Source organism: Schistocerca americana, chromosome 4, assembly GCF_021461395.2.
Source record: "Schistocerca americana isolate TAMUIC-IGC-003095 chromosome 4, iqSchAmer2.1, whole genome shotgun sequence".
NCBI lineage: Eukaryota > Metazoa > Arthropoda > Insecta > Orthoptera > Acrididae > Schistocerca > Schistocerca americana.
Genome location: NC_060122.1, coordinates 375,722,111 through 375,738,787, shown reverse-complemented (window position 1 = coordinate 375,738,787; position 16,677 = coordinate 375,722,111). Strand labels below are relative to the sequence as shown.

Here is a 16,677-nt window from a genome sequence, read left to right as displayed (position 1 = left end):
GCCAAGTGTATGCACATAATCTGGGTAATTTGTGCTCCGGGAATTAAGCTACCTCAAGATATACACAGAGTTTCTAATACAGTACTTGTGTTGCTGTATTAGTCCATTAACCGAATGTTATACCTCTTCGTAAGCAGTTATGACAGCATCTTAAATTTTTAAATTCGGTCATTGAAAGTACGAAACTCTGAAAATGAAATTTTTTGCTGCACTTGGAAGCTGTAAGATAAACAATCTGTAACTGACGCTATGCACCACGAACCGAGTTAACCGTTTAGTAACATATATCCGCTACCAGTAGAGTTCATTTGTTGAAGAAGGCTTTCTTCTCCTGTGTCAACCTCTTGCGACATCTTCTTTCTTGGCGTAATCTTGCTTCCTAGGAGAATTCTTTCACTTCGTTCATGCCTGTGTTGTTCCCAGTTCTCTATCTCTACATCTACATCCAACTCTGCAAGCGGAGGGTACCTTGAATACCTCTATCGGTTCTCCCTTCTATTCCAGTCTCGTATTGTTCGTGGAAAGAAAGATTGTTGGTATGCCTGTGTGTGGGTTATAATCTGTCTGATTTTATCCTCATGCTCTCTTCGCGAGATATACGTAAGTGGGAGCAATATAGGCTACTGCTTGACTCTTCGGTGTAGGTAAGTTCTCGAAACTTCAACAAAAGCCTGTACCGAGCTACTGAGTGTCTCTCTTGCAGGGTCTTCCTCTGGAGTTTATCTATCATCCCCGTAACGCTTTCGCTATAACTAAATCTTCTCTATCTCTTGTGTAAACCCTATTAGGTACGGATCCCACACCGGTGAGCAGTATTCAAGCAGTGGGCGAACAAGCGTACTGTAACCTACTTCCTTTGTCTTCGGATTGCATCTCCTTAGGATTCTTCCAATGAATCTGTCTGGCGTCTGCCTTACCGACGATCAACTTTATATGACCATTCCATTTTAAATCACTCCTAATGCCTACTCCCAGATAATTTATGGAATTAGCTGTCCTACTATATTGTAGATAAATGATAAAGCATCTTTCTTTCTATGTATTCGCACCAAATTACTCATGTCTACATTGAGATTCAATTGCCATTCCCTGCACCATGCGTCAATCGTTGCAGATCCTCTTGCATTTCAGTATAATTTTCCATTGTTACAACCTCTCTGTATACTACAGCATCATCCCCAAAAAGCCTCAGTGAACTTCCGATGTCATCCACAAGGTCTTTTACATATATTGTGAATAGCAACGGTCCTACGACACTACCCTGCGGCACACCTGAAATCACTCTTACTTCGGAAAACTTCTGTCCACTAAGAGTGACACGCTGCGTTCTGTTATCTAGGAACTCTTCACTCCAATCACACAATTGGTCTGATAGTCCATATGCTCTTACTTTGATCATTAAACGACTGTGGGGAACTGTATCAAATGCCTTGCAGAAGTCAAGAAACACGGCATCTACCTGGAAACCCGTGTCTGTGACCCTCTGAGTCTCGTGGACGAATAGCGCGAGCTGGGTTTCACACGATCGACTTTTTCGAAACCTATGCTGATTCCTACAGAGTAGATTTCTAGTCGCCAGAAAAGTCATTATACTCGAACATAATACGTGTTCCAAAATTCTACAACTGATCGACGTTAGAGATATAGATCTATAATTTGCACATCTGTTAGACGTCCCTTCATGAAAACGGGGATGGCCTGTGTCCTTTTCCAATCTTTTACAACGCTACGGTCTTCTAGAGATCTACGATACACCGCTGCAAGAAGGGGGGCAAGTTCCTTCGCGTACTCTGTGTAAAATCGAACTGGTATCCCATCAGGTACAGTGGCCTTTCCTCTTTTGAGCGATTTTAATTGTTTTTCTATCCGTCATCTATTTCGATATCTACCATTTTGTCATCTGTGCGACAATCTAGAGAAGGAACTACAGTGCAGTCTTCCTCTGTGAAACACCTTTGGAAAAAGACATGTAGTATCTCGGCCTTTAGTCTGTCATCCTTTGTTTCAGTACAATTTTGGTCACAGAGTGTCTGGACATTATGTTTTGATCAACCTACCGCTTTGACATAAGACCAAAATTTCTTAGGATTTTCTGCCAAGTCAGTACATAGAACTTTACTTTCGAATTCGTTGAACGCCTCTCGCATAGCCCTTCGCACACTACATTTCGCTTCGTGTAATTTTTGTTTGTCTGCAAGGCTTTGGCTATGTTTATGTTTGCCGTGAAGTTACCTTTGCTTCCGTAGCAGTTTCCTAACTCGGTTGTTGTACCACGGTGGCTCTTTTTTTCATCTCTTGCGATCTTGCTTGGCACATACTCATCTAATGCATATTGTACGATGGTTTTGAACTTTGTGCACTGATCCTCAACACTATCTGTTCCTGAGATAAATATTTTGTGTTGAGCCGTCAAGTACTCTGAAATCCACTTTTCGTCACTTTTGCTAAACAGAAAAATCTTCCTACGTTTTTTAATATTTCTATTTACAGCTGAAATCACCGATACTGTAACCGCTTTATGATCGCTGATTCCCTGTTCTGCGTTAACTGTTTCAAATATTTCGAGACTGTTTGTCAGCAGAAGGTCTAATACGTTATCGCCACGAGTCGGTTCTCTGTTTAAAGGCTCAAGGTAGTTTTCAGATAATGCACATTAAAAAAATTCAGTGGATTCTTTGCCCCTGCGACCCGTTATAAACGTTTGAGTCTTCCAGTCTATTTCTGGTAAATTAAAATTTCCACCCAAAACTATAACATGGTCAGTAAATCTACTCTAAATATTTTCCAAATTTTCCTTCAGGTGTTCTGCCGCAACAGCTGCTGAGCCAGGGGGCCTATAGAGACATCCAATTACCATGTTTGAGTTTGCTTTAACCGTGACCTTCACCCAAATTACTTCACATTTCGGATCCCCGTCAGTTTCCTTCGATACTATTGCACTTCTTATCGCTATAAACACGCCTCCCCCTTCACTGTCCAGCCTGTCTCTGCGGCATACATTCCAATCTGAGTTTAGAATTTCATTACTCTTTACATCTGGTTTCAGCCAACTTTCCGTCCCTAGTACTATGTCGGCATTGTGACCGTTTATTAATGAGAGCAGTTCTGGGACCTGCAGTTTACTGTTACCACATTAATATTGTCATTCCCTGTTGCGTTTTGCCTTGTGCTAACTCGTCGCGTCTCAGTAGGCGTCTTGTTGCGCCTAGGGAGGCAATTCTCTAAACAAGTGATTATTCTGTTTTCCTCTGAGCTTTATCACATTCGTCTTTGCTGTGTTTATTCTTAAGCCATACTCTTCTAAGTAACCTGTCCATTGTTACAACAGACCTCCCGTGTCTTTTTTACATCCAACCAGAATAAACTGTCAGCGAAGCAAATCATTAGAATATGCTACCTCCGACATGTTATCGCTGTCGTGCTGTCCAGGCGGACGCTTTGTTTGGTGGTCCCACGCTATCATGCGTTTGTCTGACGTCGGTGTGATCCCCAATGACTGAGTGATCAACAGTCAAACGTTTATTTTCCCTGAAGACGAAGTTTTACGCTTAGAAACCGGTTGTGCCACAAATTAAGATAATTACTGGTAACTGAAGAGGATTTTTGTTGTATAAATATATTCCTCAGTTGCGGATGTTCATCTGATCAGGTATTTAAGGCTGAAGATGGTCGCATTGTGATCGCAACTGGTTGCTATTAAAAATAAATATTTTACTGCAGTCAAGACGATTTTTTATCTATTGTAAACGCTTATTTTACTTTTTTTATGTTCATCTTATAACCTCTTTTCTAGACACCATGCATTCCGTTCAACTGCCCTGCCTAGACCTAAGCCGTCTCTGATAGAATAACATCGCAATATATCAAAGCTCTAATGTCTTCTCCCTGAACTTTAATTCCCTTTCCTAATTTGTCATTGCTGAAGGAAGGATATAGCTCGTAAAACTGTTTAATAATCGCCGCATGATTACACGAAATGTTCATTGGTGTTGCATCGGTTGATACGAAAGTTGCACAGTATTTCATCATCTTTAAATGCGAACAGTGCCCTAGATATTTTCAAGCAGTTAGTACGTCGAAAAAACTTCAAACAGCACAACCTCATAGTTGTCGATGAGAATGAAATCGCTTATGGTACTACAGTTGTGGAAATAAGTATAAAGGACGGGATTTTACGACAGCAGTAGTACAATGTCTAAAGCAAACGTATATCAAATTTATAGTGAAAATAGTAGACAATAAGACATAAAGAATCATGACGTTAGATAGTTTCTTTCATAGCATGAGTGATAAAATAAGATGTTCGTATCTCCTGGATGGAAATTCGTATAAAGGCACTTACTGCCCTGTTGTGTTACTGCATTGTCAGTACTTTGTCTAAACACCGTTCTACCTAATTATCTCAAAAATTATCTTCAGCATTAATTTGGTTAGGATTTGTAATTGTTGCAGTGAAATTGTCACCGCCCTTCTCTTATCGCTCGTTTCGGCTCACATATGGGCTCAAACTGCCTTTCATTTTGATAAACACGCTTTTGATGTAGCCCCCAAAAGGTTTTCATGGGGTTCAAGTCAGGGCCGCATGCAGGTAAGGGCAAGAAATCGATATCTTTATTTTCAAACCATCTTTTGGTTGTAGCAGAAGCACGCACAGATGCACTATCTTGTTCGAACATTCCAGTGAGTTGTGTCTCCAGTACCTCAGTGTACATGTTACAGTTCGTTCTGTGTTTAACCAATCAATGCGCAATTTACCTTTAGCGCAGAAAGCTGCATGAATCATAACACTTCCAGCACCAAAATTTCTGCTCATTGTTACCTGCTGCCCTTTTCTCAGATCATCCCAATAACAGTGAAATCCATCCAACTCATGAAAATTAAACTTTGTCTCATTCTTAAGTCCATGACATACGTTTCTCAGGAAACTTCAATATGGCCTGGTTATGTCTGGGTGTTAGAGCAGGTTTATGCAGTCGTTTCTTGAATGCTATATGATTGTCATTTGACAAAATTTGTCGTACATGTCTGGCAATTATTTGCAAACGCAAATCAGCAACAAGTAGAGGAGAATAACGGTTTCTGGCCCTTGTGTTGCCCAGAGGTAGCCGCTACGAGGTCACAGATAATTATCTACTAAGCCCATATTTTTCGTTCAGTTCATACCATACACTCAGTCTAACAAAATTATCAATCACAGTAATTGAACGTTTCAACTTCTTGGCGGTTAGAAGATTAAAGTGTCCTCATTCGATCAGAGATTGGCCGTTCGCATCGATTTTTGTTTTTTCTTCGCACGATGACTGTTTTCCGTGTCGCATTGTCAGAATCGTGGTTTATGTACACAGCATTCTCTTTAGTAATGTATGTTTCCTGCTTGCAGTAGAGACACGTACACACACACTGACATCGCACAGAGCCGACTGCCTTTATACCGAATTCTATTCTCTACCACCGTAATCGTTGATATTTTGTGATATAGTGTACTACTTCTGGTACCGCGCGCCGCGGAATTTGAATCCGCGTCAGACGTCATGGACGTCGAAGACCCCTAGAGGACACTGCACCATCGCGCTGTAAGCTGTGGCGGCGCGCGCCTTCTGGACTGCTTTTAGTATGAGGGCGCCACAGTGGAACACGTGTTTCCATCTGCCAATTGTGGCACTCCCGACAAAGTACTTAAGCGCCTGCCTCTTGCTCAGCCAGACCCTCACCCTCACCTACCTTGGCCTCACCACTGACCATCACCTCACCTGGATCCCTCATCTCCACCTGGATATCTGCCCCCCCCTCAAATTCTATAAGTCTCTCCAGATCCTTGAGCGTCATGCACTCTGCCTTGCCTTCCGTATGCGCCTCCCGCCCCCCACGTGGATCCTCTATGACCTCATTGCTTTCCCCCATCTGCTCCTATTCCTCGAACATATCCGCATACTCTAAACCTCCCGCCACCTTGAACCCCCTCACCCCCTGGTTGCTCCTCTCCTCTCCCGTCCCCGCCCCCTGCCACGCCATCACTGTTGTGTGTCCCCTACCCCCCATCTCCTTTCCCAAGATGGCTTCCATCAACTCCCCCTCCCGGATGATGCCCTCTCTCCCTCCATCTACCCCTCCCATCAACTCTGATCCCCACCCCCCTCCTTTCCTCTGTCCTTTCCCTGGGCTCCCTCTTCCCCCCTTCCATCCTGTTTTCTCCCCACCAAACCGCTCCCTCCTTCCTTCTCCCCCCTTCAAGTCCTTTTGTATTCCCCACCTCTGCCTTCCCCACTCCCTGTTGTGTCTGCCCAGCACCCCCCACCCCTCTTATGGGTCCTCCTCCTCCATCGGCTCCTTTCCCGACTCCCCCCTACGCTTTTCCTCTCCTTCCCCCCTTCTTTATTTTCCCATCATCTGTCCAGTTTCCCCCCCACATCCTCTCGGCTGTGGTATGTCACATTTGCCAACTTTTTAGTCCAGTGTTCCAACGACTGTTCAGTGTTGTTCAGTTTCCTCCCACCTCCTCTCGGCTATGGTATGTCACATTTGCCAACTTTTTAGTCCAGTGTTCCAGTGACTGTTCAGTGTTGTTCGTCTTTTTCGTGTTGCGAACAGAAACCATGCTGTCGCTAGGTGTGAATTTTATGTCTTTTGCGAACAGAAACCAGACTGTCGCCGTGTGTTTTTAATTGTCTGTCTATTGTTTTACCTGTCTGCTTCGTATGTATTTTATTAGCGTCATCATCCCTCTGTTCTTTGCTTTAAGTTCCATGCTTTGTTTTCGCCATGTTACTCTTTAAGTCTCCGATTTTATCGCCTGTTTTTATTATTTATTCTCTTCATCTTTTTAACAACACGTTGGCCCGACCTCCTGCGGGAGTAGCCAAACTCCCGCGGTGTCGATGACGCCAATTAGGGCGTCTCCATAGTCAGAGACGCTCCCTGAGGGTATCTCAATCAGATAGGCAACTCAGTTTAACCCTGAGGTCAAAGCAGGAACAGCAGCTACGCTGCTTACACTGCCCCAACACCTGGCAGATGTCGCCAGTGTTTTACAGCAGCAGCAGCAGCAGCAGCAGTAGTCAGCCAGTCAGTCTAATCTCGCTTACGCCTGTGGACACATCGCCTCGCGTTAGAGAGCTTACTTACTTGTTCTGTGTACGAGTGGACGTGTTTGTTAGGTTCCCTTGTGACTCCGTTGTTCGACATTGTTGTTTTCGTTCTGTCCTTCGTTGGTCGTGCCCGTCCTCTCCCGTTGTGTTGTTGTTCGCGAGCCTCTCCGCGGGTCCCGCCGCGCTTTCAATCATTTCAACCCCGAGACCGTACCGGTCGCAGTTAGAACACTACTGACATCAAATGCGATACAGCTGGCGGAATACTGGATTCATACTGTTGCGTACACACAGTGCACGAATATTTCAACCGAAAATCTTAATTTTCCTACAAATGCTCATGGCTTTATACTCATTTCCACAACTGTACCAGAGTGTAGTACATAGAGTTTCAGCGTGGAGTTTACAAAGCTGCTGGTCCACGGGCTCGGAGCCGCGCCTGTGGTCCGATTCCCAGGCAGTGAGCGGTGTGCGCTCTACCGCGGCCGCTGCGGCGCACGTGGTCTGACCGCCGGCCTGTCTTTGTGCCGCAGTGCAGAGCGTGGAGGGCGCCGTGTTCCGCATCGCGCGCGTCTCGCGGCTGCACATGGGTCCCTACCTGTGCATCGCGTCCAACGGCGTGCCGCCCAGCGTCAGCAAGCGCATCTCGCTCGTCGTCCACTGTGAGTACCGCAGCGCCGCCCCTCGCCGCCCCCCGCCCTTACGCCCCGCTGGGCAGCGCGCGCTCACCCCACGCCGCCTGTGTTGCAGTCCCGCCCGTCGTGCGGCCAAAGAGCCAGCTGGTGGGCGCCTACGACGGCCGGCACGTCACCATCGAGTGCAGCTCCGAGGCCTACCCCAAGTCCATCAACTACTGGACCCGGGACCAGGGCGAGATACTCGCCCACGGTGAGTGCACTTTTTTGAGCGTAAGCATCCGTAGTCAGTGTTTATAGCAACGAAATTATTTCGTTGCTACACATGTTGCGTAAACCAAAATTCGACGTTTCGACCCACTGCTGCGACCTCCTCAGGTAGACTAAAGCTGCTAATCTTCTCTACCTAGGATGCCCATTAATCTTGACGACCCCAAAAACTTACTGTCCACAAAAAAAGAAAAAGAATTACAAAAGCTAGAAAATGCTGTTTAGCATGATTATCTTCCTTCGTTCATTACGAAAATTCTTGGGAGCAAATTGGCATGTGCCCTTGTGTTTACACAGACCATCCCAGTTTCATTAGGACTGTGGCTATGAAAAATAAAGGATTATGTTGACAAAACAGCTGTATTTATTCAAAATAGTCCTCCCCTGAATCAAAACACAGGTGAAATACTTTTCAAAGTGTTTTGAAACAGTCACTGTAGTCCTTTCTCGGAGTTGCGTGTACTAATGCAGTACCATTTCCTTGGATGTCCTCAACTGCGCCATAACGGTGTCTTTTTATTGCCAACGTCTGTCTGGGGAGAAGCCAAAATTCAGTTACTGCCAAATCAGGCGAATACGGTGGGTGATCCAGAATTGTGATCCATTTGTTAGCCAAAAACTCCTGCACTATCTTCGCTTCCTGGGCCGGAACCAGACGCAACCAGGAACCTTCCTTTTTGTATTCTGGTCGAATTCGAACAATTCTAGCCCATAAACGCTGGAGGATTCAAAGAAACTTGGCTTGCCTTACTGTCCCACTGCGATTTTACGACTAGTGTCAGACACGCATCTGTCACTTTCGCGGCCAAGTTGCCTGCTGTACCAATTCTAGCCATTTGACTTTCTACCAGGCCTGCTGATAAAAGTCCATATATCGGTATTTATTACAAAAAATTTCAATATACACTGAATCGCCAAAGAAAGTGGTATAGGCATGCATATTCAAACACAGAGGTATTTACATTAGAAGAATACGGCGCTGCGGCCGGCAACGGGTATACAAGACAAGTGTCGGGCGCAGTTGTTAGATAGGTTACTGCTGCTACGGTAGGAGGTTATAAAGATATAAGAGAGATGGAACGCTGTGTTACAGTCGGCGCACGAGCGATGTGACTCAGCATCTACGAGGTATCGATGACGTGGGATCTTCCCGTACGACAATTACACGAGTGTACCGTTAATAGCAGGAACTGAATACCAGGAATCCGGTAAAACATCAAATCTCCGACACCGGTGATGGAAAAGGATCCTGCAAGAACGGGACTGAATCGTTCAGCGCGAAAGAAGTGCAATCCTTCCGCAAATTGGTGCCGATTTCAGTGCCATAAACAAGTGTCAGCGTGCGAACCATTCAATGAAACATCATCGAGCCGCAGGTTCATTCGTGTGACTGTAAGACACAAAGGCTTACTCCTGGCCCCTTAACACGGACATTGTGTTTTGATGACTGGAAACATGTTGCCTGGTCGGACGGGTGTCTTTTCAAATTGTATCGAGCGGATGAACATGTACAGGTATGGAGACAACCACACAAGTCCATGGACCCTGGATGTCAGCAGGGGACTGTTCAAGCTGGTAGAGGCGCTGTAATGGTGTGGGGCGTGTGCAGTTGGAGTGATATGGGACAGCTGATACGTCTATGTGTGACTCCGACAGGTGACACGCAAGAAAGCATCCTGTCTGATGAAGTGCATCGGTTCATGTCCATTGTGCATTCCGACATACTTGGGCTATTCCAGCAAGACAATGTGAAACTCCACACGTCCAGAATGGCTACAGAGTCGCTCGCGGAACACGGTTCTGAGTTTAACCCTGCTGTTCTGTTCACTTTTACTTGACATATATACTGTTCGGGTCAATATGACCCGACATATCAAAATGCTTTAGAAACATAAATTTTGGTACAGTTTTAGCTATCGACATTGTTGTTCTATTCCAGTACCTTGTTAGTAATAATAATAATAATAATAATAATAATAATAATGGTAATAATAATAATAATAACAATGCATACAACTTTATTGAGGGATATTTTTCATTTAAATATGCACATAAATTTGAAACAACAGACAGTTTCCATTACAGGCATTCAACTTAGAAAGCACTACAGTTTTTCCATACTTCTATTCTTATTGTTGACAGTTTAGACGTAAGTATTGACATTTTCTAACAACAGACAGTTGTCATTACAGATATTCATCTTAGAGCACACTACAGTACAGAACACACTACAGTTTTTTTATTACATTCCAACATAGAAAGCACTACAACTTTAGAATCCTCTCTTCTTACTGATTGTAGTTTAGGCACAAGTATTCACATAAATTTGAAACAACAGAATTTTCAATACAATCATCTTATAAAATACTACAGTTCTTTTCTTACTGCTTGCACTGTGGACACAAGTAGGTTACATGTTTCTTGCAAATATGTTTACTACATTTTCCACACACCATGTTTGTTTTATTGTCATTACTTGATGGACAGAACTTACAGCGTGCACGTTTTGTAGATTTTCTTGTTGTTACCGATTCTGACACACCACCCACATCATTCGGGTTTTGGATGCTTGTGACCATTCTCAAAGAATCTTCTGTTCTTGGGAAATGCGTTCTTGATGCAATATGTTCTTTTATCAGTGACTTTCCAAGTTCCTCCAAGAATATTCTCCTTCTAGTCAATTTGCTTGCATTCCAATTAGGGTCAACCGAAATCCACAAAACGTATGCATTATAAGCAGAAACATCAAGAATATTGTAGAAAACTATCATTGGCCACCTATTACTTTTTCGTTTGCATGTATATGTACCTAATAACTGATCAAGCGTGTCTACAGCACCTTTGGTTGAATTATAGTCCAAAATCATTTTTGGCTTCTTATCAGCCCTGTCACTGATTTCCGCATCATGGTGGAGAGTGCTCATAAGTACAACATTCTTGTGTCTCTTAGGAATATAATTAACCACAGTAGTGTCATTTGTGAAGTAAAATGAAGAGCTGTGTACCTCCTTGTTGGTCATTTTGTGTGGAAGCTCCGGCTTATTTTTCCGTATAGTTCCCAACATAGTCAATTTCCTTTTCAGAAGCAGCTGCCCCAAATTGTACGACGTAAAAAAGTTGTCACACGTGATATTCTGACCACGTAACTCAGAAGTGAGATCAGATACCACCCTCATTCCCTGATTTCTTTCTGGTGCCGCTCCACTCACCTTTCCTGTATAAATTTGGGCTTTCAGTACGTATGAAGTTTTGCTGTCACACATGGTCCATATTTTGATCCCATATTTTGCCGGTTTACTTGGGATATACTGCTTGAATGGACAGCGACCTCTAAATGCTACTAACTGCTCGTCAACAGTAACATTTTCTCCTGGATTATACAGTTTAGGAAGGACCTCTACCCACTTCTCCCAAATACTACGAATTGCGGCAAGTTTGTCAGTACGTCGTCTTTCCTCTCTAGTAGATTTCTTGTCAAATCGCAGGACACGTGATATCTTACAGAATGTTTCATGAGACATGGTTGCTCGAAATATGTTTCGCCCAGTATCTTTATCCCACAAACTTTTTGTAGACTCCCCATGAGATCGATATACACCCGCTAGGAGTAAGAGTCCTAAGTATGCATGGAAAACAGAACCATCAATATCTGTCCACTGTTCACCATAAACTCGCTGCCCTTCAATATTTGTCATCTCTATTATTTCATTTTGAAGCGCTGTGTGAAATACTGCTTCAAATGAACATTTTACATCAGATATTCTGCTGACTGCATACCTGGTAACTCCTGGGGTACTCTTGATGATGTTCGAAGCTGGTAGGCGACCATGTTGTGCTGGTGGATGCAACTGCCATTCTATATTCCCATTTTTAGAAAGAAAAGTCTCTACACTATTTTGTATGGGCTGTGGACTGTCGTAACTGTCATCGGAACACTCGCTTTCAGATGCATTGCTGATGTGATCTTCAAACTCAGAAAGTGATCCTTCATCTGGTGAGGCATTTACTATTTCTTCCAACTCACGATCATTCAATGGTCTCATCGCCATGGTGTCACAAGTCAAACTGGGCAGAAACAAAGCATTCCAATTATTGAGAACTGCCAATTATTATTTCCTGGGGAAAGCAACAAACAAGCCCATTGTTGTGAACGCATGGAGCTTTAGGTGATTGTTGAGAGTAAGTTGGAATGATGCAGTCACTATTCCCACACAACACAACAAAAATAATTTTCGCCATTTCCAGATTTTAGAAATAAATACGAGTTACACTAAACATATTTGTGTCGGGTCATTATGACCCGAACATTACATATGCAACTATTACAGTTGAAGCCCAAACTTCTTAAACTTTTTTAAAACCTTTTAAAACACATGCTGCTCATCCATTTTCAGACAAAGTCACAAAGTTTCATAAATATATATTGGTATTTACATAATGTAAAATAACGTTCATATTCGTTTCGGGTCATATAGACCCGAACAGAACAGCAGGGTTAAACACTTCCACCTCCCAAGACACGAACATTATTAGCTTATCTGGGATGTCTTGCAACGTTCTATTCGGAAGAGACCTCTACCCCCTCGCACTCTTACGGACTTATGGAACAGCCTTGCAGGATTCATGGTGCAGTTCCCTCCAGCACTACTGTAGACAGTAGCCGAGTCGTGTTGCGACACTTCTGCGTGCTCGCGGGGCCCTACACGATGTTACGCACGTGCACCCGTTTCTTTGGCTCTTCAGTATATAATCCCCTATACTTTCGCTTGATGCGGTACGAATGACTTGCAATCAAGCTGTTCTTATTTATCATATGTCTTTGATAGTAGTATGCAATAAACGACTGTAATAGTTTCGATTATTCATTTTGTGAGCGAAATGGCTACACAACAGTGGAACGGGACAGATATCCTATATCTACTGGAAATAACTTTTGCACATTTTTATTCAGATGCTTCCGAATACCTTTGTGCTGCAGAAGCACCCGTGGTCTAGGGGCAGCGTCCTTGATTACTAATCAAAACAACCTCGGTTTCGGGTTCTAAACCCACCACCTCTTAAATTTGGATTAATAATCTGCATTGGCGGCCTACGACTTCTGCCATAATAAGTTACCCTCATTCTGCCAACGGCCTTATCACAGAGGGCGGAGGTGCGGATAGAGATTCAGGGCTCTGTCTTGTCCTTGGGATACGAAACTGCTCCTAAAGGCAGAAGAATCAGCAATGATCAACGGGATGAGGATGTAGTAGGCAATGGAGACCACTGCAGTAAAGACACATGACGTGTGTCAACAGGACACGTGTTCTGTAATTGCAAAAGAGTCATGATGATCTCTCCGTTGGCAAAATATTTCGGAATAGTCCCCCATTTGGACATCCGGGAGGGGACTGCCAAAGGGGAGGTGACTTTAGAGAAAGATCGAATAACCACCGAAGTGGTAATGTTTTACGAGTTGGGGCGTGAAATGTCAGAAGCTTCAACGTCGTAGGGAAGCTAGAAAACCCGAAAAGGGAAATGCAAAGGCTCAATTTAGATATAGTAGGGGTTATTGACGTAAAATGGAAAGAAGACAAGAATTTCTGGTCAGATGAGTATAGGGTAATATCAACAGCAGCAGAAAATGGTGTAACGGGAGTAGGATTCGTTATGAATAGGAAGGTAGGGCAGAGAGTGTTTCTGTCAACTCATTAGTGATAGGGTTGTCTCATCAGAACCGACAGCAAACCTACACCAATAACGATAGATCAGGTATACATGCCGACATCCGAATCTGGAGGTGAAGAGATAAAAAAAGTATTTGAGGGTATTGAAAGGATAATACAGTACGTGAAGGGAGATTAAAATCTAAAAGTCATGGGAGACTGGAATGCAGTTGTAGCGGAAGGAGTAGAAGACAAGGTTACAGTTGAATACGGGCTTGGGCAATGAATGAGAGAGGAGAAAGATCAGTTGAGTTCTCTAATAAATTTCAGCTAGTAATAGCGAATGATCAGTTTAAGAATCACAAGAGTAGGAAGTATACTTGGAATAGGCCGAGTGATACGGTAAGATTTCAGTTAGATTACATCATGGTCAAACAGAGTTTCCGTAATCAGATACTGAATCGCAAGACGTACCCAGGAGTAGATACAGACTCAGATCACAACGCAGTAGTGATGAAGAGTAAGCTGGAGTTTAAGGGAATTAGTCAGGACGTATCAATACGCAAAGACGTGGGATACATAAGTACTAAGGAATGGCCAGATACGGTGCAAGTTCTCTAAGGCTATAGACACGACAATGAGGAATAGCTCTGTACGCAGTACAACTGAAGAGGAGTAGACATATCTAAAATGGGCAATCACAGAAGTTTAGAAGGAAAACATAGGTACGAAGAAGGTAACTGCGAAGAAACGATGAGTAACAGAAGAAATACTTCAGTTGATCGATGAAAGAAGGAAGCACAAAAATGTTCAAGGAATTAGAAATACAGAAATAGAGGTCGTTGAGGTATGAAATAATTTGTGAATTTGTCTCATGTAATAGAAGGAGACACAAAACGATTTAGGAGAGAGGGAGAGAGAGACAGAGAATTATCGCACCATCAGCTTAACAGTTCATGCATCCAAGTTGTTGATAAGCATAATACACAGAGGAGTGGAAGAAAAAATTGAAGATGTGTTGACGACAGTCAGTTGCTTTAGGAAAGGCAATAATGACGTTGCAGTTGATAATGAAAGCAAGACTGAAGAGAAAGACACGTTCATAGGATTTGTCGTCTTGGAAAAAGCATTCGGAAATGTAAAATGTTGCAAGATGTAAGAAATTCTGAGAAAAATAAGGGTAAGCTGTAGGGAGAGACTGGTAATATACGTACAAGAGCCAAGAGGGTATAATTAGAATGGACGACCAAGAACGAAGTGCTGGAATTAAAAAGGGTGTAAGACCGTGATTTAGCCTTTCGTCCCCACTGTTCAGTCTGTACATCGAAAGAGCAGTGATGGAAATAGAAGAAATGTTCAGGAGTGGAATTAAAATTCATGTAGAAAGGACATCAACGATACGATTTGCTAATGACATTGGTATCCTGAGTTAAAGTGAAGAAGAATGCGTGATCTGTTGAATGGATGGACTGTCTAATGAGTACAGAATGCGGACTGAGAGTAAATCGAGGAAAGTCGAAAGTAATGAGGAGCAGCAGAAACGAGAACAGCGAAAAGCTTAACATCAGGATTGATAGTAGTGAAGTAGCTGGAGTTAAGGATATTGTACAACTTAGGCACCAAAATATCCAATGACGGACGGAGCAAAGAGGACATCAAAAGCAGATTGGCTCTGGCAAATAGGGTGTTCCTGGCCATAAGAAACCTACTAGTATCAAACACAGGCCTTGATTTGAGAAAATAATTTCTAAGAATGTACGTGTAGAGTACAGCATTGTATGTTAGTGAGACATGGACTGTGGGGAAACCGGGAAGGAAGAGAATCGAAGGATTTGAGATGTGGTGCTGCAGACGAATTCTTAAGATCAGGTAGACTGATAATTTGAAAGGAAACTAAGGAGTGGAAAAAGAAGGAGAACGGACAGGATGGTGTGACGTCTGTTAAGACATCAGGGGAATAACTTCCATGGTATTAGAGGGAGGTGCAGGTGGGACAAACCGTAGAGGAAGGCAGAGATTGGGATACGTCCAGTAAATAATTGAGGACGTAGGTTGCAAGTGCCGTTCTGAGATGGAAAGGTTGCCAGAGGAGAGAATTTCGTGGGGGCGGGCTGCATCAATCCAATCAGAAGACTGATGGCAATAAAAAAAATGGTTTAACACAGAAATTCAGCTACTATGACATTACTCGCAATGAAGATTTTGCAGTTGCTACGGAGCCGGCAGATCCATCGCGCAGGTCTGGTACACACTGAATGTATCAGTCTGACGGCAAGTAGCGTCACAGGAACAAGACCGTTTCAAAAAGAAGTAGGATACGCGAAGCTACTCTGTATGTTCACTCAGCTTTATGGAGCGAATGTTCAAATAAATTTATTATACATACATCTCCTTTCATGTTTTTAATACAAAGTCGATACATTTTCATCAAAGCACTATTTGTTCATAGGAATTCATGTGTCTACAAACTTTGGTCTACAACATAACCGCATATGCTAAGTATATTTCGTTAACTTAATTCTGTTACATTTGCTTCCAGGCAAAAGAATTCGTAAGAGTTCAGGTTTTATTTGTTGGTGCAGATAGAAAATTTGTTTTTATTCGCCTTTTTTATGTGTTTTATGACCTGAAGGCACATCATCTGATAAGTGGTCCAAAAATGTTTACTAGCTCAAAGTGTGTTTGTTTTTCTTTGTGTTTCCATAGGGTAAGAATAGTATATGTTCTATACTTAGTTTTTTTGGGTCTTCGTGTGATTCCTTTAGTGCTGCAACTCTAAACACTGATTTCACTCCTTTTTCAATTAACACTCATCGGTTCTCGTATGTTCAACACTCAAAACAAAATGTAGGAAAACCTTTGTCACTCTTCTCAGCGAAAGATTTCACGTTATTGTCGATGTTTACTTGGACAGTGGTGCTGGTTTCACGTAGTGTAGCACTAACTGCCTCTCGGTGTTGCGAGTTCATGTGGATGTGGTGAGGAGCAGATTTAAACATACTTGATTTGGCGTGAAGGGGGAGGGTTGTTTTGTGTGCTTTT

At 43.0% G+C, this 16,677-nt stretch overlaps 1 protein-coding gene across 1 annotated transcript in view; it reads left to right on the top strand.

The window, feature by feature from the left end:
• LOC124613495 (opioid-binding protein/cell adhesion molecule homolog) overlaps positions 1 to 16,677 on the top strand; it is a 202,394-nt gene that overhangs the window by 82,501 nt on the left and 103,216 nt on the right. Inside the window, exons 5-6 of the mRNA XM_047142203.1 lie at positions 7,619 to 7,747; positions 7,836 to 7,973. Coding sequence (XP_046998159.1) covers positions 7,619 to 7,747; positions 7,836 to 7,973 — 267 coding nt within the window. The remainder of the gene's footprint in view (positions 1 to 7,618; positions 7,748 to 7,835; positions 7,974 to 16,677) is intronic.